This window comes from Paramacrobiotus metropolitanus, unplaced genomic scaffold, assembly GCF_019649055.1.
Source record: "Paramacrobiotus metropolitanus isolate TYO unplaced genomic scaffold, Prichtersi_v1.0 Parri_scaffold0000001, whole genome shotgun sequence".
Taxonomy (NCBI): Eukaryota; Metazoa; Tardigrada; class Eutardigrada; order Parachela; family Macrobiotidae; genus Paramacrobiotus; species Paramacrobiotus metropolitanus.
In genome coordinates, this window is record NW_026570221.1 from 1,252,834 (window position 1) to 1,278,998 (window position 26,165).

At 41.9% G+C, this 26,165-nt stretch overlaps 3 protein-coding genes and 1 long non-coding RNA gene across 4 annotated transcripts; 1 reads left to right on the forward strand and 3 right to left on the reverse strand.

Moving 5' to 3' along the window:
- The first annotated feature begins 3,238 nt into the window (after nt 1–3,238).
- On the forward strand, nt 3,239–7,505 carry LOC129596442 (aquaporin-6-like). The gene is made up of 6 exons (XM_055493751.1): nt 3,239–3,752; nt 4,107–4,400; nt 4,703–4,795; nt 4,882–5,015; nt 6,731–6,811; nt 6,899–7,505. Exons 1-6 carry the CDS (start codon nt 3,650–3,652, stop codon nt 7,103–7,105), a joined length of 912 nt encoding a protein of 303 aa, XP_055349726.1. The 5' UTR covers nt 3,239–3,649; the 3' UTR covers nt 7,106–7,505.
- LOC129596524 (uncharacterized) lies at nt 7,211–8,121 on the reverse strand. Its single transcript, XR_008691449.1, has 3 exons — nt 7,877–8,121; nt 7,698–7,817; nt 7,211–7,608 (listed from the first exon to the last, which is right to left on the reverse strand). It is a non-coding gene; the product is annotated as an uncharacterized LOC129596524 (long non-coding RNA).
- A 5,297-nt stretch (nt 8,122–13,418) lies between these two features.
- LOC129591747 (uncharacterized) lies at nt 13,419–22,498 on the reverse strand. The gene is made up of 9 exons (XM_055487572.1): nt 21,538–22,498; nt 21,150–21,465; nt 20,242–20,916; nt 19,592–20,165; nt 17,432–18,344; nt 16,113–16,425; nt 15,729–15,931; nt 14,708–15,482; nt 13,419–14,325 (listed from the first exon to the last, which is right to left on the reverse strand). The coding sequence occupies exons 1-9, from the start codon at nt 22,348–22,350 to the stop codon at nt 13,652–13,654; spliced, it is 5,256 nt and encodes a 1,751-aa protein (XP_055343547.1). The 5' UTR covers nt 22,351–22,498; the 3' UTR covers nt 13,419–13,651.
- Nucleotides 22,499–23,149: 651 nt separating this feature from the next.
- LOC129598470 (histone H2B-like) lies at nt 23,150–24,437 on the reverse strand. Its single transcript, XM_055496424.1, has 3 exons — nt 24,199–24,437; nt 23,896–23,938; nt 23,150–23,664 (listed from the first exon to the last, which is right to left on the reverse strand). The coding sequence occupies exons 1-3, from the start codon at nt 24,288–24,290 to the stop codon at nt 23,425–23,427; spliced, it is 375 nt and encodes a 124-aa protein (XP_055352399.1). The 5' UTR covers nt 24,291–24,437; the 3' UTR covers nt 23,150–23,424.
- Between the last annotated feature and the right edge of the window lie 1,728 nt (nt 24,438–26,165).

Consider the following 26,165-nt stretch of genomic DNA (forward strand, 5'->3'; position numbering starts at 1 on the left):
ACAAACAAATGCAAACCGAATTTCTTCCTCGATAAGACAAAAACACCGGAGCAATGAAAAAATTTGCGGTACTGAAGTATTGTTTATCCGCTCTAAGCTGGTATCCGTATTGCACAAATAATGATTATAAGAAATCGAAGACCTAGAAGTATTCGCATTAGTCGGGAGTTGTAGCGTATACGCAACATAAGTTCGATCACAGCAGCAGTATCCTGAAGACTATTCCAAGGTTTCCATTCCAGAAAGACTGCCATATTGGTGCACCAGTCAATGTACTTAATAAATTCATTACCGCACCGTTGTTTCTGCAGAGATCAGGGATGTCGAGTGACGTATATCGAACATTTATTGGATTTGACTGATTGATGCCTTATTATTAAAAATCAGTTGCCACAGCCAAATAAATGTAAGCGCCTAATTTGGTACTTTATGGCTTATGCTAAACCTGCAATAGGCCCAGTAGCCGGACACGGCTATTACTGCATAAGTGAAGGTGTTAAGTTATTTATTCAACATTTGACACCACAGTCGCGCATATCTTTTCGCATTCAGCTGCAGGGGTGACTCTTGTGACAGGGGGCAGACTCCATCCAGATTATCCGGAGAAAATGAATTAAATTTTTAAAAGAACGAAAGATTCGAAGGCGTGACCAATTGATTGTTATGGTTTGCTTCGTCGAAACTAAACTATATACGTAATAATTTTAACCCATTTCCCGTGAAAACCTACAGAGGTTGAAAAAGGTTGCCCAAAAAACGGAAGATGTAAATGCAATTCAAAGAAAACTTCTTTATGCGTGCTGTTTCCAGTTTCGGGGTATACTTTAGGGACAAAACGGTATTGTTTTTAGCGCAGATTAAGAGGTATCAAAACCATTAGGCGCGATTCAAGCATTACGTAAGCTATGCTGTTTTTTACGCCGTGTTCATGGGGTATCAAATTATGGACTGATTAATATTTTACTGAAAAATGTATTTTACCGCAGATTAAGTACAAGGTCAAAATCCAAAACCTATATGCCTTACTGGCATCTGGGATAAATTACAATTACACTTACCGATACCACGATTGACCTTGCAGAACGTGTGGATTTTTGGCGGCTTGTCATGTTTTAATTTGTAAATAAAACTGTAAATACAACTGGCAGACATTAATTTTATAGGGAAAACTAGGAACCACATTGTGCACATTGTGATTCACACTGATATTGGTTTTGCTGCAACATCCGAGGCCAAAACGAGATAAAATATTCGCTTTAATTTTGACCGATTCCGATCTGCCGTTCAGCGCATTAGTTCATCCGTACACTGTAATTTGTAACACCTTCAAGAAATTCACGAATTTCACCCTTTTCCGTACCTGCGTTAGGATAGGTTTATATAACTTCACCAAATCGGTGTGCATCAGGACATAACAAAACTTTTCAGCGTGCGAGCGTTATGAACTTGTTTATACTGTACACTCATAGCATTACGTAATCTCCAAACTTCGCTGACAGTAAATGACAAAACTTTGTTCCATTCTGTTTCTCCTTTCCCTTGTAGCCGGGTTACATGATAACGTTAAACCACCACCGAAAGAACGAGGGGTCCACAAATTTTTGTTACATCGGAAAGGAAAACGTTTCGTTCATAATTTTTGAGTGATTTAATCATCCTTGTCGCGCGCGCATGATACGAGTGAACTCAAAGTTCCAGAAAATGTTTTTTACAATGATCAGCAGGGGTGGTGAAGTGCAGACCGATGTCCGAATTTGGCAACTGAAAGGCCAAGCTGGTCAGTCTACCGCTTATGTAACCGTCCGCGACCAGACCCCTTCACTGATAAACCAGATAAATGATAAACGATAAATAATATGATGATAAACGATAAAAAATGTGATAAACATAAATGAGAGTGGAGGGTGGTTTTCGCTTTCGTAGGTATACAGGTATACGTAGAAGGTTCCAGTTTTATGGTTGTTTTCAATACGCGATGATGCGGTCACACTGGGAATGTGCGTATGAGCATCGTAATCCTATCACTACCTCCTCGCTCCCGCTAAACTGCTTTTCTACCAGAGCACATTGCTGACCTGAGTATTAATTAAGTCGTATTTTGCATTCTTGTTGTGTTTGCGTGGTATTCTATCAGTATGTGCCTGGAAACTGCGGAACAATTTAAGAACACAGTGCAACTTTTCATGCATTGTGTATTTTGTATTCGTATTAACTAGCAACTACCACGATAAGTAAACTAACAGGTGTGACAAAGCAATTTTCGCTCATATTGCACATATTACTAACTACCCTAGCTGTTTGTTAGCAGCTTTGTCTCGGCTGAATTTGACAACCGCAACAATTTTTTCTAATAGTGCAAACGGTATTCACATTTCACAAGCATCCACGGACAGTTCATGAAACTAATTCCCGCTCTGCTCTGACGGCTGTTGAGGGAATTTCGATCCAACGGCAATGACCACGAAGAATGGCAGAAAGCAAAAGGTTATGCGGCATTAACTGCAGTGTTTCTCTAATCATTATGGGCACACGCTATGCTCATTGATCCCCATTGGTTGATTGTCCGATGAGCTGTGCGCCGCGTTCAATTCCCCGAAGATGGACAGTACGCATACTAACCGCAAACATAAATAAATGCGATTATGTTTCCAATTGGACATTTCTAGGCCACGACAGCGGCAGAATGTACAATGAAACTCTGTATACCCCATTTCAGAGTCCCAAAGTGGGAAACCATTAAATTCTTTCATAGAAGCATAGTAAACTTGATGGCCTTTACATGTTCATTACTGCAACCGTTGTTTAATGTTGCTATTTATATATACTATGGGTGTTTTCTGTGGGAGTACGAAGCATTGTCCTTGGCAATGCTATTGGTAATCGAAGTTTGGATTGTGCCGGTCACGTTGCTTAATGAAAAGCCAGCCGGGAAATGGAAATCAAAGAAGGAGTCTCCATTAAGGAAATGTGATGATCCAGCAGCTGAGATTAAATCATCATACCTAATTATCCCATCCCCAGGATTAACGAGCAGCATATCCGGCAAACAGCGACGACTGGGACGTTTCATACGACCCGGCCCCCTCCGCCAAATTACCCATGCAAATAGTGCACAGCGCGGCCAAGCACTTAATTGTCGAGTGTCAAAGCACACAAGACAGAGCGCGCAAAACGCGGGCTTAACGCCGTCCGCACTATGCTCGTACAGCTGATGGGATCGGATCATTTCGTGTGTGTATGTAAAGGCAGCCAACAAATCTTGAAGGAAGTATGATGTATTAGTGGAAATAATCGATAAGTGATTCGCCCATTCGTTTCATTTCCCTAGTGAAATGCCGCGCGTACTACGGAATAGCCGCGCGCGCGTCTGTGTGGCGTAATATACACCGGCAGAATTTGCCGGGTTGTGCAAATATGAGCTCTGGTCAAAATTGAGCTCGGGAATATCTAGACGGGTCTTTGTTGTGCTGGCGCGCGGGATAAAAGTTTGTGCAAACGTCTCAGTGTTAGGCCGGATTGACATATCGCTTTCCCGCGTCAGTTGTATGGTGTTTATCTTGTACTTATGGACAAGGGCCTTGTTCTTGTGTGGCGCACAACTTGCTGGATGCGCCATGCCGGCAGCTATGTCATTATTTGATCTTTATCCATGAAATTTGTCCTGTTCCGGGGAAATACTGTTGATGCTGGTTGCGCATGCAACAGATTCTGCAACATGGACCGGAAAGATATGCGCGAAAGGTTACAACAAGGTAAACGTAATTAAACGATTAGGAAATTAGGCAACACCTGCTGAATGTATCCGGACGTGTTTCCTGCGTTTGGTCAGCCAACCGTCTCTTGTTTTATATACAAAAAGGTCACAAATGATGAGTAAGTTGTGCGTTTATTTACTAGTACTAGATATTTTACTCTATTAATCGGGCCGATCGGCTAGCCAATCATAAGTAATAAATTTAGTCGAATTTGCTATGTATAGACTATAGAGTAGTATGTACATAGCTTAGAATACATAAATAATTTATTGTATTTATGCTGAATGATAAGTGCGTGTAATGTTAATGTCGTGGTTAACATGTTGCGTAACGTATTATTGGTCCGTTTAGTGCTGGAGCAATATGCAAAATCACCGAACTGGACGCCGCGGCAGGAAATACGCCAGCCAATGTTTTGGAAGTCCGTTCGAGCGGAATTTATCGGTTCTTTGATTCTGATTGTCTTCTCCAGTCATTCTGATCCATATATTGGACCTGTCAGTTATGGATGCACAGTCGCTATCCTCAGCTATTCCTTCAAAGCCACTAGCTCATATTTTAATCCGGTGATAAGTTTTGCCGCTCTCCTGTTACGCTCCGTAACACCCTTCCGCTGCTGTTCACTCATTCTAGCGCAAACAATAGGTAGGCTTTGTTAGCCAAACGTTTTTTATTAAGAGGACAAAGCACTAATTAAATTTCACTACTTAGTACAACAAATCTTCCACAAAATTGCCTTAAGGTATAGACAAAGTACTTATGAAACTGATGTACACAGAGTATATATATTATGCGTCAGATGTGTATATATTATCCCGTACGTAAAGTTGCAGCAGTTTGCAAAGTCGCCGTAATTCTTATCAATTTAATTTTTAAACTGTTTAAGCTGGTTTTGAACGATAGCGTATTTTGAACTAAAAAAATTAGAATTTTATCTTTCCTTGCAGGAACTATATCAGGCGCTACGGTGATCAGCCTAGGACTAGCGAGTAATTCAACATCTGTGATACTTCCGGAATTGCACGTTAATCCTGCCAAAGGTGCAGTTCATATGGCATCCCATTTCCTCATTGGTTCTACTTATACTTTTTTCATTACCGGTATGTTAATGGGAGTTTTTTAATAGGTTTCGGTTACGAGTTTTTCGGATCCCTTGTGGTAATTCTGGTCATGGCAGCCCAGCTGGAAAAATCAACAGACTATGATCCGCTCTTTCCTCTGATGACCGGTTTAACTGTTGGCACAGCGTCTTCACTAGCGGTATGTCGGCGCATCTATAATCACTAAACTGGAACTTTTCTTTGCCAGTATGTACCTCGTAATAATTACAGAGAACACAAAAACGCGAGCTTTTTTAATTTTTTTATACAACAACGTTATTATTTTCATTATTGTGGCCTGAGGTTCTTAAAAATATCAAAAACAAGCGCATGTTATTGCAGGCGTTTAGTTGTAAAGGACAAATTACGCTCATTTATACTCTGGAGTTTTTCCGGCTTAAATTCGGCATCTGTAAATTAATTTATTCTTTCTGGAAGTAGTACGAAAACATTATGTCAGATCGGTTGAATGGCTGCCGGAAATGCAAAGGATTTCAAATTGTATGGAACATGATAGCATTGATTGCCATTGATCGGCGAGCACTGTATAGGCTGCGTGCTCAAGAGTCCTCATCAATTTGTATGGGAACATAACTCCTGTGCACTAACAAGATCACTTGTATTCACTTCCTGTCGTCCAATTTGCAACTAATTTCCAATTCTATTTCTAAACTATCATTCTCCTGTCAAACACAGGCTTAACACTTACGCAACGCAGGACGAATTCGATAATTATGTGACAATTTTCTGGCCAACTCTAATAAAAACTCGTAAAAATAAAAACAGTTATATTTTCATTTGTACCAAGCCAAACACTCATAAGTAATCTGCAAAGCATGCAATGCCGCACATCCCGTAGTCCTATTTCGAATGATTTTCATTTCAGGTTAGACTGGAAGCAAACGACATTTTGTTGAGTATTTAAAAAAATTACTAGACCAATTCTACTCGTAGTATCTGTAGTATTGTTTAATGGACGCTATCCACAATTTTTTTCGTGGAATTTTGTATTTCCTGTACTTCTACACTGAATGTTACGATTCCTGGGCTTTAGCTACTGTATTTTCTGTACATTCACTGCTCTTATTTTGGAAAACTTAAATAGCAATAATTAATACCGCGAATTGATTATATGTGTCATTGTATTACGTACGTCCCAAGAATTTTACCACTTTGAGACAAAAATGCCAAATTGTCAGCAATATTACACTAGTGTATTACACCAGCTAGATAATACTTGTCCAACAGAAAAGTTATGTGGCAGGCGACTTCCGTTCACGAGTTTCTCATCCGTACTGTACTGTACTGGCGCGCACGGCAATTTCGTCGCTCTATTCATGCTTGGTTGGAGGACGTAATTCGATTTCACGTAATGGTTATTGAATAGCCACATCACACAGCGCCCGGCTAACCGGGCCTAATGCTCACACCCGCTAAGTTTTTATTGTTATCGCTACTTGATTGCAGTGCGAGTAGGCCTCCACGTAATCTTTGCGTGGACAATAAATGTCAAAATGCCGCATTCTTTAAGAAAGCGGTCAATTGCACGACACCGTCCGCACTAGCCTTTTAACACCCATGACCTTTGCGTGATCCAGGCTATATAGAAGAAAGTCTTACGAGAGGCAGTAAACCGTTTCTGTGCGCAGAGTTGTACATCGATATCTCCGTAGAATCTGTATATAAAACGCTTTCATGGAGTAATGTTTCCTGGATTAGTACGTCAATCACTCAAAAATGTCACTAACAACCGACACAAATCAGCTGGCCGTTTTTGACGTAATGTCATTTATCCACAATAATCCATCTAAATCCTATGTGTAAATGGGCTGAGAAAATACTGTGGTTTTGATTAATAATGCTGGTCATTTGTAGCGCCTGGGGACGGGCGGCTTTCTCAATCCAATTCGGGCTTCCTCGTTAGCGCTCTTCCAGGACTGCTGGAGTCATCACTATGTAAATCCGCCGTACTCGTGCAACGTCTGGCTTTTATATATGAACGTCACTGTAATGTAAATGGTTTTTTTTGGCTGATTGTTGCAGATTTACTGGGTGGGACCCATTCTCGGTACACTGCTGGCCGTCTTCACGTTCGATTTCATACGACCTTCAAGGACGAAGCCGAAGCCGGATTCCACAGCGATGACAACATCCGATAGCCGGGCAGTTAATCTATCGACAATCGTTCGGTCCGATATCGAGTTCACCCAACAGGAAACGGATATCACACAGCTTGCCACATTAAGTTAATCGCCAAGAAAAAATGTCATTTACCACCAACGAATTCGGCGCAAACGCGCGCGCTAAGGAATAACAACCCAAAATTAAGTTTTACCGGAAGAACTCGGTTTCGTGATACGTTAACCTGATTTATTCTTCCTGCAACGGTGGTCGAAATTATTGTTGTACAGATACCTCATAAATCGTTACAAGGGCTTGCATGATGTTCAGTTTAACACAGATCCGATAAAATCCAACAAGAAGGTAATAAGAGATAGGTTGGGCATGTTAAGCAACAACATGCATGCATGAGATAGGTTATAACATGTTAAGCAACAACATGCGCTGCCAAAATGACCAACCAGGTTGTAGTGTAAATTATATCCATCACTGGCAACTGAAACAGATCAATTAATGCACGAGAACGCTTTGGACACACACTTTCTTGTCCTTGTTTTCCGTGGGACAACACTTGACTAAACGTCCACTGCAGTCGTCGTCGCTCTTGCAGAATTGTGTGTTCATGCAAGGTTCTATCAAGAAAAAAAATATCATAAAGATTATTAGGATTATATCGTATTCAGGCTTTATATGTAGCATACACAATAAAAGAATCACTTACGTTTTGTGCAGAAACTGGAACCACCGATTGTGCAACATCCCCAAGATCTAGCACAGTTAACGTTTGGGCTGTTAGGATCCATCTCGCATTTGGGCGCAGGGCAAATGCCTGACTTTTTTTCTATAAAATAACACTTTTGCTTTTTGCACGCAGCCCCTTAAGGTCAAACTTGCGCCTACCTTTTGCCGAAAGCACGGTATTTGCGACTGCGAGTACGACCAAAAGGGCCGCGACCATATAAACACAGCGAGGCATATTCACGGTAGGAGTATAACCCTTAATATCGGTACTTAATAATCGAAAATAAAATCCTGGACTTTCCAAATTTCACTTATTATATGCACCTCTGCTTACACCAGTTTTTTGAAGACGCTTCTGAATGATATCTAAGGAACTGAGCTATGCTCTGTCATTTATTTTGTATACTCTACTTAGACGACTTTTGTGAACGAGCTTTTCAAGTAAAAAGCTCGTTAAAAAGTGCCTCCAGGTATAAGTTGTTATAAGACTTCTTGAGTCAACTGATTAAAAAACAATCAAAACGGATATTAGTTTGTTGTGAGTGCAGTTGCACGCTTTTTTGCCAAAAGGATGTATATCACGGTTCAAATTCGTTTACTCTGTAGAAAACAGTCCTTCTACAGCTTTCGGTACTGGTGCTCGTATGTCTGATACTGCGTGCCTACGGCTGACGGTTTAAATATGCGAATTTCTAGCATAGCAAGACCGCTTTTTTTAGAACAGCTTTACTATACTAGCGATCAGGTTTTGGCTAATTTTGCTAACCACTATTATGTAAGTGTTGTGAACCATTGACTACTAGGTCTAGTACGTACTTCGTAGTGGCAACATCGTGGAGAACAGCGAAATATATATTTTACGGCGAGTACCGTTATTCCGGCACGCAAATTGCTGCTGTATAATTATGTAAAAAGCGCAATTTAGGATCTACTGTAACTCTGTATTACGGTAATCACACTGTGGCAGTGTCAAACGGTTTAAATATCCACTTCAACTGACAGTGTGTTCCCATTCGCACAACTTTATTCATTTTGGTTTTACTACTTGTGCTGCGCTGTTGAAATGTTGCCGCCATAGCTGATGCACAACGTGCCCGTATGACCAAATCCCAGTAGTTCGATTGTCAGAGCTCATCGAAGTTGAACTACTTGAACGACAGACATGTGCTTTGCCCGATAAATACAGCAATTTTGAAATTTGTATCGCTGTGCACAGATACAAACTGCAAAATGGGTAAACTATCGTTGGAACGTTCTTCGGCTCGTTCGCCTTGGTTGTCTAAACGTGGTACCCGCGTAATCGCATAGACTTAAAAACAAGATGACCATCAAGTGAATGGCAGTTCCGTCATTTCCGTAACTGCATGGCAATATGTCGGCGTTTGTGTTCGATATCCGATATCTTCATGTGGATAACTGTAACAGCAATAAACAAGACACTCGTGTTTGCAAAGGTCAAGACTCGTATAATACCGTATGGGATAAATTTTAGTCCTAAAACGCGTCGTTCCTTGTTTACTTTACGAACACTTGTGTAAATGATGAACCTTTGGGCAACATGCAGTTTAACAGCGTATAGCATCAAGCATCATCAAACTCCAGCTAGCACCTACGATGCTCAGCGTTTACTGATAAAACTGTAAAAAACTTCATAAGCCGCTTAACAGTGCACTTGGCGATTTTATTATAATTATTATCGTACTGTAAAGATGGGTTTTCCATAAAGTATTGGTCTAAAATGTGGAAACTTTGGCTAAAAGCCAGGCGTGGTTCGATGGTAAAATCTGGCACGGCCGTCCAAAAAATAATCACATCCTGGTTAAATGTGCTTTGTTTATTCATATATCTCCCATATAAAAATGTTCCTTATGATCGTTCTACCTTCTGCCGCCCTAGGCACCGGACCATTTTTGGGAATTCAATAGCTGTCATTTCATTTATCGGTATGTTATGTTTCTGCATCCTGAAAGTATCGCTTATCGGAAACAAGGAAGCACCCCAACATCCAAGTGATTTGTTACGACTGGTGTCCAGCACTTTACCAGGTATCTGGGTTCCTTTCATGCCGCTCGGTATTTCCAGAAGTCTCCGTCATATCGGTCATATTTTTGGTGATAACAGCCCTTACACACTACTTAACTGCAAGTATCTTAACCGGAAAAATCGGGCGCATTTGACAGGATTTGCATGCATTCTAACTATGCTCTGTATCTATTCTTTATGCCTGTTTATTTACACGGTTTACCAAGAATGCCGACGAACGGTTTATATCGAAAGCAGCCCGCTTTTTCAGTATCTGGCCCTGAATCGGTCCGTTGTGCATATTTTGAGTTGCGTTTTGTATGTAGCCGGTCGCTGGGTTGATTGTTGCAACACTTTGACAGAATGCTTATTAACCTTCGTAGCTGCTGTCTTTGGTCTTTGTTTCAAGAACCTGCGTAAGTTGTATTCCGACGTCAAAAGAAAAGAAGACCGGGAAATTGTTTTCCAAGATTACAGCAATCTATGTAGTAATATTCAACGGCTGCAGAAAGACACCGGCTTACTCTGGTTACTCCTTTACCTGGATGGTCTCGTCTCGTCTGGGCGCTGTTTGCTGTAGCGAACATGTGGGATCCGGCGCCCACCAGGAAAATCTTAGAATCCAATTTGTTTGCCGGAAATCTGTTATTGAGATTGGTTGGTAAAACTGCAATATTTGTTTGGATGAATGACAAGGTAAAACGTCTAAACTGTTTATTTAGAAAGGTTGCCGCAAATGCACCCGAGCAATAGTAACATTATGTGCAGTGTTGTTGTGGTGCCTTATATGCTGTCTGCGTACCCTATCAGGCAGGAGCTGTAACAGATGAAATGACCGATCGGATAATCAGCGATCCCGGTTATCAAGAAACCAAGACCGACTTCGTTCGTGTTACTTTATTGGACAACAACCATGTCGGATTTTCCGTTGGTGGCTTGGTGAATATCGATCGCAATTTCGTCACCGGTGTAAGTCTCAACAGCCCTTGGTGTAATATTTTTGGCGTTTACTTTCACGATTTTTATATACTGGCACTTATACAAGTTTTGCTAATAGGTGCTTGCAGCATTCTTGACCTATTTACTCTTGATATGGGATGAACCAAACCAGTCCGCTGCTGCTGGACCACTGGCATGCAGTCCAAAAAATCTTAGTACCCATGTCCAGTAACTCAAAGCCTACTGTACCTTTGAAGGACAATTCCTAACGGTTTCCGGTGTAATTACTGTTTTTTGCGACTTACACACAATACAAGATAATGGAAGCAGTCAAACTTTAAAACATTCAACCATGTTGTGAAAATGTATCTGATGTGTGAGTCCAGATTGCAGGTGGTGGTACGTAAAAAGGAAGCTGTATATAACAAATGGAACTATCGTTTTCCCTATCTGCACTTTATTCAGCTGCGCTTTTGCGGTTGTTTTAACCGCGTCGAGAACGGATAAACTGACGACCGTATTATATGACACATGGCAGTTGTTCAAATGTTTGTATGGGTAACTGCTGCACAAGTACAGTCGAATTCAATGGAATACGAAAACGTAAAACTGTCGCTCCGAATACGGATCACCTGAGAATAATACAAAAGCAGCAGAAAACCTGCAAAAGTAAACTTTTGTGGCAGATCAAAAACACGGTCACCTCATACAGCATCCACCGTGCCTCCGATACAATGATTTCGCTAACACAAATACTTAACTTAATGCTCTATATTCGGCATTTTTGATTATAAGTACTTTGTCCTCTTTCTGGCCACTGTGCTGGCAACTATGCCAAACGACCCTGTCGACGCGGCGGTTACCGAGAACGATGCGCCTTGTGCGATACTGCAACGGATTTTTTCCTTCTGGCTGATAGTACTCCGTTCTTCAGTATACGTTTCTTTGGGAAGACACCGAAGACACTGCACACTAACCTCGAAAGATGTTGCGATATTCATTCTTAGTACTTGCGCCGTAATTTCCCTCCTGGCCACATTATGCTTCTGTGTGTTGAAGATATCGTTAATCGTTAACAAACCTTCTCCCCAACAGCCCAGCGAAGTTCTTATAACCGCATGGAGTGTCTTACCCGGATTTTGGATACCCCTAACATCGTTTGGTATTTGCCTCGCTTTCCGACATATCGGATCTGTTCTGGTTGACCATCAAGTTCTCGCGAGCCGATATCTTACTCGCACTGACCGAAAACCGTTGGTCATCTGCGCATTATCATTGTTAGCGTACTACTTGTGGACGGTTCTGCAGCTGGGTTACGGCGTCCGTCAAGAATGTCGCAGTACAATTTATATCGAAGACAGTCCAATTTTTCATGCGGCCAACTTGTCCTTACCTACGGTACATGCATTTAGCTGTGTCGTTTTCGTGTTCGCGTGTTGGAATGATTGCAGTTTTGTACTAACTGAAGCCTTGATAATCCTACTGGCATTTGCGACAGGGTTGTGTTTAAAAAATCTGCGCAGCGGCTACTCCCTTTGCCAAGAAAGTAAAGAGAAAGAAACCACTTTTAATGACTTTATTAAACTGCGCCTGATTATTAAGCGAGTGCAAGAAGACACATCCTTATTTTGGCTGATCGTGTACGTTAACGGCGTTGTGTGGGCGTTGTTTGCTGTAGCCAATGCGCGTGACCCTACTCCCGACAGAAGCGTCATGGAAATGAACATGTACGCCGGTGGATTGGTTGTGTTGCTGACTGGTCGGACAGGTGTCTTCGTATGGATGGCTGACAAGGTGATTCTGTAAACTTATCAAGTGACTATTAGCAGTTATTTCCATTAACTGAAGCGCGGTGTTTTGCGATATCCAGGCGTCGGGATTCATCGACGAACTCGCTTCCGAAGCGATTTTCTTCAAACAGTGTATACCTGTGGAACTCGGTTTCATTCGTGCATCGCTATTGCGCAGGCGGCATATGGGGTTTACTCTGGGTGGATTCGTAAATATTGACCGCAAATTTGTTATTACCGTGAGTTTCTTTAGCGTGCAAGCTGCAAATCACAGATAAAATATTCTATAATAAAAGTAAGTAATGTACTGCACTTTTTGCAGCTAATGGGAGTATTTCTCACTTACATGGTTTTGTTATGGGAGGAGCCCGAATCGACCTCTGGCCAGCTTACCGAAGTTTCGTGCCGAGGAAGCAACAGCAGTATCAGTGGGCCAAAATGAACGAACGAGATTTTTATTCTAATTATGGCAGTTGCCAGTTACTGTATTATGACCTGCAAAACGGCCCTTAAAAATCAATGTTTTACGTGGCCATGGAATTTTTAGTATTTCGAGTCGATGCTGTCGTCGGCATCTACCGCATGGTACAATGTACGACAAAAAGAGGTTGAACCGATCAGTCGGTCCGCGGTTCAAAATAACCTCGCAAGCGTCCAAGTTTTAGTGGTGGCGTGTCGTTGCGAGGTTATTTTGAACCGCGGACCGACTGATCGGTTCAACCTCTTTTTGTCGTACATTGTACACTGAACTTTTATTTCATAAATGTGACAGTCAGTGCATGCCTTATGAATCGTGTTATGAATATAAAATATTCCATATTGAGAATATAATATAGAATATCCCATATACAGAGTACCATTGGCATTAACACAAAGAATCGATATCAACATGCAAGTGACTGCATGTACCCACTGCCCGTATACACAAAACACGCTCGTAACGGCAAAAGTAAATTATTTGAATTATAAAACTATTTCATCATGATTGAGCTACAGTTGGGCGACTTAACATCGTCCAGACCAAGTTTTCGTCAATGCACGGGACGGTAGCGCAGATATCAGGCCGAAATGCACATCAACAGGACAACAGCTATGTCGCATTCCACTCAGAAATTTCTTTTACAAAAAAAAACAAAATGAGCAATAAAAATCTTTGAAAACAATAATCCAGACTGTCCTAAAATCACGCTGTGGCAGACTGCTTTACAGACCCCGATGGTTGGAAAGTAATTATAATCTCTGGCGGCGGTGAGTAGTTCCTGTGGCCGCCGGTGGCCGGCACCTGATACGTCAGAAACCCATGGCCGCGTAGCTGCTCTGCGGACCATCGCTTTGTAATGTCCCTTTTAAAGCACTGCTCCAGAAACTCCACAGCCACGCTATCCAGATCCTCGGGAATGTGCGGCCGTCCACCACTTCCCACGAAGAACATGATGGGCATCGGCTCCGACAATGGCGAAACACTACCGTCGCGCTGTTGTTTCTGGTATCTTGGTGTACGACCGGTCAGCAGTTCCAGCGCGACGCAACCGAAACTCCACACATCGGATGGCTGCCCGATAACGGCCACATCGTCACCCCGGATCATTTCCGGGGACATGTACATGACGGTTCCAATATTGGCTACGAAGGCATTATCTTCAGGGCCGCTGAAAGACCGCTCCAGGGATGCCATTTCTCCAAAGTCCCCGATTTTTACCAGACCGTCGGAAGTGAGGAAAACGTTCTCGCCTTTCAAATCCAGATGGTAGATTTTCTGTGCGTGGAGATACTGCAGACCGTCTAACAGCTGGGTGAGATAACCCTGTGTCTGGCTCAGTGAAAGGCGAGTTTTTGCGGCACTTTTCAACGACCCTCCTGCAACAAAAATTTATGCTTTTCCAAATTTTCCACGATATAAATAGTTTTTTTTTTCAAATTCACACTGTCGATTTAGGGGTTTCGTTCTCGCTTCGTTATCGTTTTAGCAGTTATCGTTTCATTATCGTTTCTGTCGCACTTGATGGACATTTAGTCAACACATAATTTTTTATCACCTTTTGTTAATTTCCCAAATACATATTTCCTACTTAAGACATTACTTTAATATCAGAACTACGACTGATACGCAACTGAATAACTGAATTCAGAACTGGTACAGACTCTGTACTTCGCGCGATCGAATTCAAATTTTAAAAATATTTAACTGGATGTATTCTTTGAAAAGAAAAGACCGGTACGTACAAGAACCGATACATACCGTCGCACAATTCCATTAATAGCAAAATAATCCGATCATCCGCCTTGACATCCATATCGTAATACTTCAGAATATTCTGATGGTTCAGCCTGGAGACCACTTTAAACTCTTTATACACACTCTCCACTTCCTGGTCATGGTCATCGTGAGCCGCCACCTCGATCCGTTTGACAGCAATCGGTTGCCCGTTGTCTTTCCTAGTGGCTCGGTAGACTTTACTGCGTCCAGCGCCCAGGCAGTTCTGTTCATCAAAACTACACGAATACGTCAGTTTGGGAGGTGGACCGGATGGCAAAGATTTGCGCCGTAGTGACGGTTCCTTCTCGATAGCGCAGGGGATAGTTGGCGGGCGGAAGGTCAATGCGGACTCGAGTTCTTCCACCTGCAGATGCGAGTCCAGCGCCCCAGCCTGAGGGAAGGACATTTGGAAATTGAAGGGCGTCAGAGCCGGCTGGAAGTTCATGAGCAGACCACGCGGAGCCGCCGCTACAGATGGCATACTGGGGATTCCATCCGGCTGCAATCTAAGTGACTCTTCCGCAGAAGAGGGAGTGGAATCTCGAATTCCGTCTTCCCGGAGCTGAACCCGTTCCGGAGAGTACTCGGCAGAAGAAGGAGTCCGTTCCAGAGAGTGTCTAACCATTCTAGGCATTCCCCCTCCAACCTGGTATGACGGTCCTTCTTCTTTTGCTCTAATCGAGGTTCCGTGTAAAGGCCGAATATCGGAAGGTTCAACATCATAAAAATCCTCGTCGTCTATTTCCTGCTGCCGCACCTGTCATACAGAGTTAAATTTGTCAACAATGTAAATCGCCACAATTGAAAAGATTTACGGGAATGTTTTACCCCGTTTTCTGTGCCTTACGACAGTTGTCAATAATTTATTCTCATTATTGCTTGCTCATCTTTTTATATTCTGTAGTAACCTGTTACCAGTATTTTGACCAACTGTATTAGTACTGATTTTTCCGATCCCCAATATAAGTAAACCGATTAACATGGTGAGCTTCGACATATTTACCGGTGACTTGGTATCTCGCCGTTGTCTGCTCCGCATTGTTTTGGCACCTTTAACCGGCAGAAACTTTCTGACATCAAAAACTGGTTTACTTCGCACTGCAGCGGATGGCGTCGGGGAAGTTGATGGTGTTTGATCAACAAGCAGCCAGTCATCGTCAACCGCTCGCTCCAGCAAACCTTCGCCGCCTTCAAAACTGCTAGCTCCTGTGAAAGTGACCATTTAACATTAAACTGCAATTTTAAGTGTTGAAGACTTGTGTTTAACAAACGTATAAGCTGAAGTAAATATACCAACCCAATCTACATACTAATCTACAACTTAAAGTGCATTCAACGGCAAATTTAGATAAAAATCGACTACATATTTATTCAGGCAAATAGATACCTGTTGAATATTTCAAAGTGTCGAGATACTGCCGCCATCTGGGTAAATCACGTCCTTTCGCGGTTAATTTCAAAGTACGCCATGCAGTTGTGAGGATAATGCGCAATTTAAGCGGTGATCCGTTGGTATAAGCATGCATTTTCTTTATTATCATCTTCAGCTCGGTTGGAATTTCCTTTTCGTTGCATTTAAAAACCGAGCAAAAAAATGCAATAGACTCGTCCACGTTGAAACCTTCCGGGACGCTGACAGCTTCCACGTGCGTTTTCAGCTTTTTCGCCAAATCGGTGTCTCTCGTGGTAACTATAACGCACTAAGGAAAAAGCAGAAGTAAGGTATTGTATACAGTAATTTAAGCAACAGGAATTTAGTATACTTCTAGAGGAATTTAGGCAATTTAGGTTAGTACCAAGATAGGTATCTTGGTAGTATAACAGACTTGCATGACCATGCGACTCATGCTAGAACTACGAACAAATATTTACATAATATTGATTAACCAGCAGAGACCACAACAATAATCACCCGATACTGGTTTGTATTTAAATTCAGAATATTTATATTAACGAACTTGCTAAAATACCTACGTTATAAACTTTAAAAAATTTTGTGGCGCAGTGAAGTTGTTCAGACTTCAGAGGTCGTAAATTTGATTCAGTCACCTTTGCTACATGGACAACACGCGAAAGCTATGAACCGGAAGTCGTGAAACGAGCAGGAAATGTAATTCGAAAAGTATTTCCCATTCTAACCAAATAATAAAATAGATTGCTCTAGGTACAAAGTGGTACAAGCCCTTATTACCTACTCTAAAACCTTTCTGTTTAGCGATATATGCATTGCTCAGCTGATTAAATAAATCGTAAAGCTAAAACAGTACTTAGTTCTGTAACGATAAATCTTCCCTCCTCGTTAACACTGCAGCGATAATATCGCACGTCATTTTTATTACCTTCATCAAAATGCACTATTTTCTTGAATTATAGCTCCCACAGTAACTAATAAAACAAGTGCATGGGCATCAATAATTTATGCATGATTTACACTAATTTATGTAGTTGTACTGTACAATCATTTAACCAAACTGACATTAATCTGCGCCCAATGCGATAACATCCAACCACTACAAAAATTTTATTGGAGCGCGATAGAAGTATGTACGTTTAAATAAAATTTTGTAAATTAACAGCCTCGAAAGAGTATTTTAGTTATCAACTTTATAAAACGTCACCCGATATCGTTGAAGTACAGTTGCAAATGTGACTTTACTAATGGTAAGTTTACTTGTACATATCGTATTTAGCGCTCGACATACGTACTTTGTAAAATGTACTCAGCAACTCCGCCTGTTTCGACGCCTCTTTGTTCCACTGGAACACATTATCCAGAACCAAGAGATTGCATGCCAGCGGCGATGCGGGTGTCCTCCTGTTCTGCGCAGCGATTCTCTTTAGTTCTTCTTCAATATTGGAGTCTTCGTCGAATTTCTCCGCCGTAATGTGATCCAGACGCCCCGCATCCTCCACCTGTATGGTCCGCAGTACATTGGCCAGCACCGCCGTCTTCCCACAACTGCCTTCCCCGGAAATAACCACCCACGTTCCCCCAGCCGCCGACAATGTGGAGGCCTTCCTGATTTTCAGCGCCTTGGATACTAAATGCGTAGCATGGTTTACCAGTGCAATGCGGGGAACGTAATTCGGTGGCAGGGGAAAATCGGCCGCCTGCCCCGACAGCGCCCGAATCAAATGCGGACGAACCATCCCGTCAAACGCGGCAATAATATCCTTAAATAATTCAGTGTGGCTGCGCTCTAATAACGCATTTAAATATCGGTTGAAAAAATGCACGGAATGCTCGCAGAATTCCTTCGTCTTTCCCGTGGCGATGGTGTGGGTGATGAAATGATCCAGACTAGACAGCGCTAGGCGAATGTACGGTGTCTTGGACAGTTTCTCCAGATTCTGTACATCGATGCATAATGTCTGCTCCTTCTCGCAGTCCTGACTCTGCAGCACGGACTCAATCACAATGGTCAGATCGAAACGGTCGGACATCTTTTTGTACAGACTGCAGGGTAGTTTGCGGAGAGACTGGATGGGCAGCGCCGTGGACCAGTGCAACGCTTCATGGTGCGCCATTTCGGATAAAGAGGCAGTGCGCGGGAGAGTGCAGCGTCGGGACATGTATAAACACGTGCCGAGTCTCAAGATGGGGGCAGACTGGCGAGGACTTTATTGTGCAATCACTGCCTCCCAGGTGGATCTAATCAGCAACACAGAAACAGTAGCTACAGCTGCTACACATCATTTGACGGCAACGGTAGGAAATCGCAGATTAGAATTCATTCAGTATTTGTTATCGTTTTCCCTCATCCTGGTGCTTTCTTATCAATTATCAAAGACAAGGACAAGAATCAAAATACATGGTGTTCGATTCAGTTTGAAGACAACCTGTCTCCGAAAACTGAAACATAAGAAACGAAGATAAAAATTATGGTGTAACGCGACTGTGGTTGCGGTGAAATGGAAGACTGTAAAAATCATGCAGATATCGTGATTCGTGAGATATGAGACACACGCAGTACCACAGCGTGGGTTTAGGCAACATGCATGCATACGCGTATTCGTATAGCATATTGTACGTCTTCTAACGCTGATGATCTTATTACCGCTCATTAGTCAGCAAAAGCTGTAAATACCGGTTTCAAAGTCCAGTACTAATGCTGAAACAAAATCATAATTCTACAGAGTATCATGTGTACCTGCATACGTAACGCGAACGCGTGATGCAACTGATCTACTATTTCATTTCCGACGCATTTAGCAAATTTCCGCAATATAGGTATAGTAATTACGATATCTGTAGTTGTCTATCTATTCACGTTTGACAAAAAAATCTTTGGGAATGGCATTAACGATACATACAAGTTACGAGTTAAATATGTTTGTACAGCTATCTATGCACATAGACATGCATGCACATGCCCTATGTACAAAAATTACATACCTCAGCATACAATTATTAATACAGCATTAATTTTTTTGTTTCAGACAGCCCTTGCTCGACGGCGAATTATCACTATTGGTAGATAAATAGCAAGTTGTGAATGCGCCTTTGCATGTAAATTAAGGCCTCGATCATTGCTTCACCAGCGAACACAGGGACATGCTTTCGCCGGGCTTCCGATTCAGACAACAAATTAGCTGTCAGAACTTTGCCCACTATAGAATTAGCGCAAATAAATGTTTCATTAGGACATCAACGGTGGGTTTCTGGATTACCCAATTTATCAGGGCAGAAAAAGAAGAGGGAGGAAAAAAGCGGGAGAAATAAAGAGGTCAGGCTATTCCTTTATTGGGGAAAGTGCGCACAACGCGACACCGGTTCCTTTTCAAAGAACTATTGAACTACAGACATTTATTCGCATGCACGGGTCCACTTAGCTGCCGCCTGCATGCAGTAACAAAGACTGTTACTGCAACAGAAACTGGTGAGTTAGCAGCTCCGCGGCGGATGGGCGGAGTGCATAGTCTCGTTTAAAGCAGTACTGCACGAAATCCGATGCAAGCACGTCCAGACTCTCGGGAATGTATGGCCTGCTCCCGGGTGTGGCGGCAATGTAGTACCAGATTGCTTCTTGTAGTTGTAACTCAATTATTTCTCCACCTGGACATGTTTTTCTGTAGGAAGGAGCGTGTTGCGTTAGCAGTTCCAAAGCAATGCATCCGAAACTCCAAATATCAGACGGTCGGCCGATCTCTGACAAAGAAGTCCCATTTTGGCAGATCATTTCCGGTGACATGTAGTGACCCGTACCACGCATGTCACCATCAAACAGCAAACAATCAGAGGAGTCTGGAGAAAAAACTTCACCGAAATCTCCGATTTTTATGTGGTCATCTTTGGCAAGAAATATGTTCTCGGTCTTTAAGTCCAAATGAAAAATTCGTCGCTGATGCAGATAATTGACGCCATCAAGAATTTGCATCAGGTAAGACTTGACCTTTGGAAGTGACGATCCGCGCTCAATGACTTTTTTCAGACAACCCCCTAGAGCAATTGTATTTGTAAAGTTATTTCGATACAATCATTGGCATTTGAAATTATAGCAGTTCGACAAATTTACCGTTACAGTGCTCCATGAAAAGCAGGATTTGACGATCGACTAACTGCACCGCTAAGTCGTAGTAACGAAGAATACTTCCATGATTCAGATTCGCTACAATATTGAATTCGATCTGCACTTTCTTGACTGCGACATCAATGGCTCTCTGTTCTTGATTGCTCCACACGGTTTTCTTAATTGCCACCGGACACTTTCTTTCAACACAGTGTCCAGTGTAAATGCTACTCCTTCCATATGGAACTTTCAGGCGATACTTCTCCGTTAAACTGTATCGAAAAGTGCCGTGCGTGTGCAGCTCAACCATTTGTGGAGCTATGTGATCCCATCTCTTTGTAGACCTCTTTTGTGTAGGTTTCGTCGGCGGAAATAATTTTCCCCGAGTTATTAAATTGCCGAAAATATCACGCGAGGGTTTTTTTGTGGAAGATTCCAGCTGAATGCGCTTAGGCGTGCGTGAGAAGTTGACGCCGGTAGTACACACTGCTCCATGATATTCCAGCGGAAATTCTGCCGCTTGAAATTGCGCTGTCGGTTGCATTTCTATCACGTCGTACTCGGCTTCCGATTCCGAATCTGACCGCGGAGATGAGCTAGTAGTCGGGGTAGGCGTTGGCAAAAGCGCCCAACCGCTGTCGTCCTGATCGATGGAAGTGCCACGCTCCCTTGTTGAAGACACTAGAGAAAAAGGTCATATTTGGTTCCAAATTTTGTTTCCGAACGATAGAAGTTGTCCAAAAGGCTGATGCTGGTTTAAGGATCACGACCACTTCTTCTACTAAGCGGTATGATAAGTGTTCGCGTTGTTGCAAAACTTGCTACTTGGTATAGTTGGTGGACACGATACCGAAATACAAAATTAATCATATACTTTACACATACCGGTTATGATACGATACCAAAGTACTAACCGCTTGGGTTCTTGAGGTTTTGAAAGAACTGACGCCATCTCCCAAAATCCTGCGGTTGGCATGACAAATTATGTGTTTTGCGTGCCATGGTGTAAATAATTCTTTGGCGCAGTGGGCATCCTTGGCAGTATTCGTGGATCTGATTTATTGTGTTTAGAAGCGGTATCGGCAGTTCTTCGCTTTTACAATCAAACATCGAGCAGAAAAATGCTGTGGATTCTGCGATGGTAAAGCCACTCCCGATATCAGCGGCACTGTATTTGCAACGCTGAGACTTGGGCTCGCACTTCCATGCTCTTGTCGTAATGATGATGCACTAAAAAGAAAAGGTTGCGTAAAGCGCAATAAAGGCATGAATTTATAGAGCAAAACAGCAGGTCACTCTAACCTTGTAAAACTGTGCTAGCGAATCCATGTGTTTTACTGCGACTGCACTGGCATCCATAAGATTGTCCAAAACCAGCAAATGGGATTCGATCCGCGAAAGTTTTTGCCTTTTAGCGTCGGCCAAGGTGTCGTCCATTAAACCATCGACATCTTCATCTTCGCCAAACTTTACTGCGGTGATAGAAGCAAATATCTCCCGAAGTTGAATGTCCCTAAGGACATTCGCCAATACCGCTGTTTTACCGCATCGGGAATTCCCAGCAATGACTATACATTGGGTGCAACCACTCTGAAATAAACGGCTAGGAAGTTTTTGTCGCATGGCGGCTTGCACTTCTCGCAGCACGCTAATCCTGGGAATATAATTCGCGGGAAGCGGGAAGTTTATCGTTTCTCCAAATATTCCTTGAATAGATGGCTCGTACATTCGGTCAAAGACATCTCTGATTTTTTTATAAGTTTTCGCCTGGTTTTTATTGAGCAAATGTACGTAGTATCTCTCCAGGAAGAAATGGTCGTGTTGACAAAACTGTTTGCTGCACTGGTTCACGATGTGATCCAATAGCGATAGCGGAGCCCTAGCGTTGTCCGAATTTTCAGCTAACAATAAGCTGTGGGTAATCAACCGCTCTATCCGAGTTAAATCCGATAGAAGCTTTTTTTCCTCCGCACAGTCTTTGTGGTTCTGAAGGATGGACTTGACTGCGCCGTCAAAAAAATCAGCGTGGCAGATACTGCGGTATAATGACAAGGGCAGCCTTTTTAAGCAGTAAATGGGCAAAATTGCGCTCCAGTGTGCAGCTTCCGGCTCCATATCTGCTGTGTTCCACGTTTAGAAATTAAGGGTCACACAATTGTTTATGTCGCAAATGCAGTTGCACACTCCAAAATTTTTTTTGCACACTCCTGCAAGTTGCACACTCTAAAAATTTCCTCAGATATTGCTGCGAGCAACAGCAACAGCGAGTGAGATACAGCAAAAAGGTTTCAACAATATCATACGCATTTGTGCATCCCGAACTAGGGCAAATTGAGCAATAATCAGCGGCAAGATAATTTTGAGTACTGTATCTGTTACTATCTAACCACATTACCTCATATCTGCTGTTGATTTATAAATTTTATTGGTTTATCTCATGTCGGTGTTTATAACAAGTGTAGATTACAGAGCTCACGCTGCTTTATTAAATTTAAATAGACCAAGTTCAAATACTGCGGCATGAACGTATTCACAATTACTGAATGAATTTGGACTCCCTTATAAATAATTATTATAATCATTTTATCATCACTGTGCGCGAACAATAAAACAATAAAAATTCGACCGCATTTGCCATCGTACAAAATGCACCCAAATGTAAATTAGACTTGAGACATTTTTTGCCACCTACCGGCATGTAATAAGCTTTTGGTTGTATAAAGCTCCTAAGCGCAATTAGAAGAATACTGGCGTAATAAGTACGTATAGATTGTTTTGCGCTAATAATTATTGATACAATCTATTTCATCGGACTTTGCGTAGTATTTTTGCATATCAGTTTTGTGGGGCTTATTGAACAACATCTTCAACTCGGTCTAAAAAAACATCGGCTACAGGATCATACTCATAGCAGTTGTAACGCTTTGCATTTACTATGCAGCTATTCCAATATCGGGACAAACAGGAATGGAAGGAGATTCGATTATCTTCACATGAAAATTAATCACATGATCGGCACTGAAACATTCGTTAATCAATTAAATTATGGATCAATGGCGATATTCCGCAACGGTAATCAAGATGACAAATGCGAAGGAAAACAGGGCAGCTGCACGCAGTGCAAATTATAGTGGTCAGTGAACAAAAGTCGGGACTTCCGGTCGGAGTTGTAATGTTGTAATGTATCCTTTATTTGTTGGCGCTGGTGTACTTGGTGACCGCCTTGGTTCCTTCCGACACGGCATGCTTAGCCAGTTCTCCCGGCAAGAGTAGACGCACCGCCGTCTGGATTTCCCGGGATGTGATGGTCGATTTCTTGTTGTACTGCGACAGACGCGAGGCTTCCGCCGCGATGCGTTCGAAAATATCGTTGACGAAGGAATTCATGATAGCCATGGCTTTAGAGGAAACTCCTGTGTCCGGATGTACCTTTGGCAAACAAGTATCAGTTTTAATCACATTAACATTACATGGTGATCTGTTTCCTGCCTAACAAACAACCCAAGAGTAGACGTGGCGGTCTGATACATACCAACGGGCTTCACTATTAATTTACAACTAAAATTGTTTTATAAAATTTATTCTGCATCCAGATATTATAGCTAGAACTGTATGCGGCAAATAATAATTAGTAACTTTCCTGTCACTTTTTCAACGTACCTGCTTAAGCACTTTGTAGATATAAACGGAGTAGGATTCCTTCCTGTAAATCGAAGCATTTCGGGCTTGGGCATTTCAATGTGTAATTCATAATCGTACAATTTATAAGGAAAAGTTAACCTAATAAGAAATACTATCTAACTTTTGCTTGTATAATATCTTATTAATTGTTGTAAAGCATTACGAGCACAATATACCATTTTTGGGATGCGAAATTCGGTTTGAAAAAAACTGTGCGAAACGTGTTACAGTACTTCCGGATATCAATCCTGTACAGTGTACACCTCATAAACAAGACCTTACCTCTTCTTTTTCTTCTTGGCATCCGGAGCTCGGATGGCTTTCTGCGCTTTCCCGGATTTCTTCATCGCTTTACCTGGGGCTTTCGGCGGCATTTTCCTTATCTACGGAAGTATCTTCTGGAAATCGAAAGAGTTTTATTATGTAAAAGCTGGAAAAACCTTGATGATCCTTTCGAGACCAGTTCTATCCGTGATGTCATAGGCCGCTGAGATAGAGCCACAAGCCCACTAGTCACGGCATGTGAAAACATGTTGGCTTGCGCTGCCTTTCACGGACGGCGTGCGCAAGGATGATTCATGTTGCGGTACAAAATTTTACGGTACGGTAGCACAGCTTGGCCGTACGTACCTACGTAGTGGCCAGGTGCTTATGGCGGGCACCCGCCTTGGCGGGTGCAATAAGGCGGGTACTGTATCAATATCAGTGGCGGGCACTGCCGAATTGCACATTGCACCGAGGCACCAATTGCACTGCACTTGCCTAATCGGTAGTGCACTTCTGCTTTTGTGTATTTGCCTTTTTGTTTTTCGTGGCTGAACTCGTTTTTTTACAACTGTAAGTCAAAGAAACGAACGGTTTGTAGTCTTTTTGTTTGTTTTGACTGTTATGCAAGTAGGCAACAGGTTCAATCATGCGACCAACTGAAAACAGAAGATGTAACGCTATATACGTGGATCGCTTTGACACCTTCAGGATTTCGAACAAGTTTTTTTAAAGTTTAATACAAAAACCAACGCATCCTGACACCATCCCCTTTTTTCAAGCAGATGTTTATGGTTATCTACTCCAAAGTACCACACAAGCTAAAATAACAGTTGTAAGAAAATTAACGGCAAGAATATTGAATATCAAGTAACGTAGATCAGAAAAAGGTGTCCAAATATAAAAATAACAGTAGACCCGCAAATTAGCCGCAAAACGTACAGAACGATATTGTCAGTGTTGGCAATTTAGCAGGTATAATGCATTTAAATGCTCAAGACACCGTTGACCGTATTCTCAAAGAGTCTCGTGCATACCCTGATGCCGGGAAATGAAGCAACTATAACTCTAATAATTATGATATTTTATTGCTAATGAAAAATTTTACGGTAAGTCTGCTAGCCGTATCGTTAAAATTTGTGGGACAGTCAGGTTACCAGTCATAGACCAACAAACAGAAAACAAAATTCGGTTTACTAACTGTTTACATATATATAAACCGTTATTGCTTTAGATAAAAAGTCCCATACAATCTGATTTTAATCGCATAATGGTTTTCAACAATAAATAAAAGGAGGTTTCAACCTGTATTACACTACATAGAAATATTGAGCAAAACGCGATTCATCTAACTCTTTTATTTTTACTGCTGCAGTTTTTCAAATTTTCCTATTAGTTAAGGTTGCAGCCTAAGTGTTTTTACCTTTATTCACTTTATCACAGAACATTCTCCCACCTGTTTTGATCTTCACGTTTAAGAAAAAAATTGGAAAGGCCTATTTGGTATGCATTCTTTGTTAAAAAACTGCGGTTACCAGATTTAGGCTGTGGCCTAAGTTGCTTGCCTAAATCCAGCGTTTCCCGGAACGCTCCTTTGAATTTAGGTTGCAGCCTATTTTGTTGCAGTATACAGGATTTTCTCTGACGTCAAAAAATGCTGTTACTTTTAGCTTCCGCAAGTAAACAATTCAGTTTGAAACCATTTTAGGGCTGAAGCAAAATTAATTTTGCGTTTCAGAGTGCCTCTTTTTCGGTTTAGTTCTGGTCGAAAATTGTTGAAAAAAAGCAGCTGTGATCGCTTCGATTTTTGAAATATCAGTAAAATAATCTTTTTATTTTTGAGCGATCAAAGCTTGGAAGCCCGTGCTTAACAAATAGTATCATTTACTATTTTTTCTTTTAGCATCTTACAGCAACTTATAAAAACAGCCTTATAATTGGCTCTGTAATGCGCTAACGTTAGACAGTTAAATAAAAACAAAACT

What these genes read in the sequence shown, in the direction of transcription:
- LOC129596442 (XM_055493751.1), top strand. Translation starts at nt 3,650, where the DNA reads ATGAAATTTGTCCTGTTCCGGGGAAATACTGTTGATGCTGGTTGCGCA. An exon ending in CATTCTAGCGCAAACAATAG is followed by an intron (nt 4,401 to 4,702) that starts GTAGGCTTTGTT and finishes CTTTCCTTGCAG; the next exon opens with GAACTATATCAGGCGCTACG. An exon ending in GCACGTTAATCCTGCCAAAG is followed by an intron (nt 4,796 to 4,881) that starts GTGCAGTTCATA and finishes GTTTTTTAATAG; the next exon opens with GTTTCGGTTACGAGTTTTTC.
- LOC129591747 (XM_055487572.1), bottom strand. Translation starts at nt 22,350, where the DNA reads ATGGAGCCGGAAGCTGCACACTGGAGCGCAATTTTGCCCATTTACTGC. An exon ending in CGCTAGCACAGTTTTACAAG is followed by an intron (nt 21,466 to 21,537) that starts GTTAGAGTGACC and finishes TTTTCTTTTTAG; the next exon opens with TGCATCATCATTACGACAAG. An exon ending in TGCTGAGTACATTTTACAAA is followed by an intron (nt 16,426 to 17,431) that starts GTACGTATGTCG and finishes CTTTTTCCTTAG; the next exon opens with TGCGTTATAGTTACCACGAG.
- LOC129598470 (XM_055496424.1), bottom strand. Translation starts at nt 24,290, where the DNA reads ATGCCGCCGAAAGCCCCAGGTAAAGCGATGAAGAAATCCGGGAAAGCG. An exon ending in GCCAAGAAGAAAAAGAAGAG is followed by an intron (nt 23,939 to 24,198) that starts GTAAGGTCTTGT and finishes TTCGATTTACAG; the next exon opens with GAAGGAATCCTACTCCGTTT. An exon ending in TCTACAAAGTGCTTAAGCAG is followed by an intron (nt 23,665 to 23,895) that starts GTACGTTGAAAA and finishes TGTTTGCCAAAG; the next exon opens with GTACATCCGGACACAGGAGT.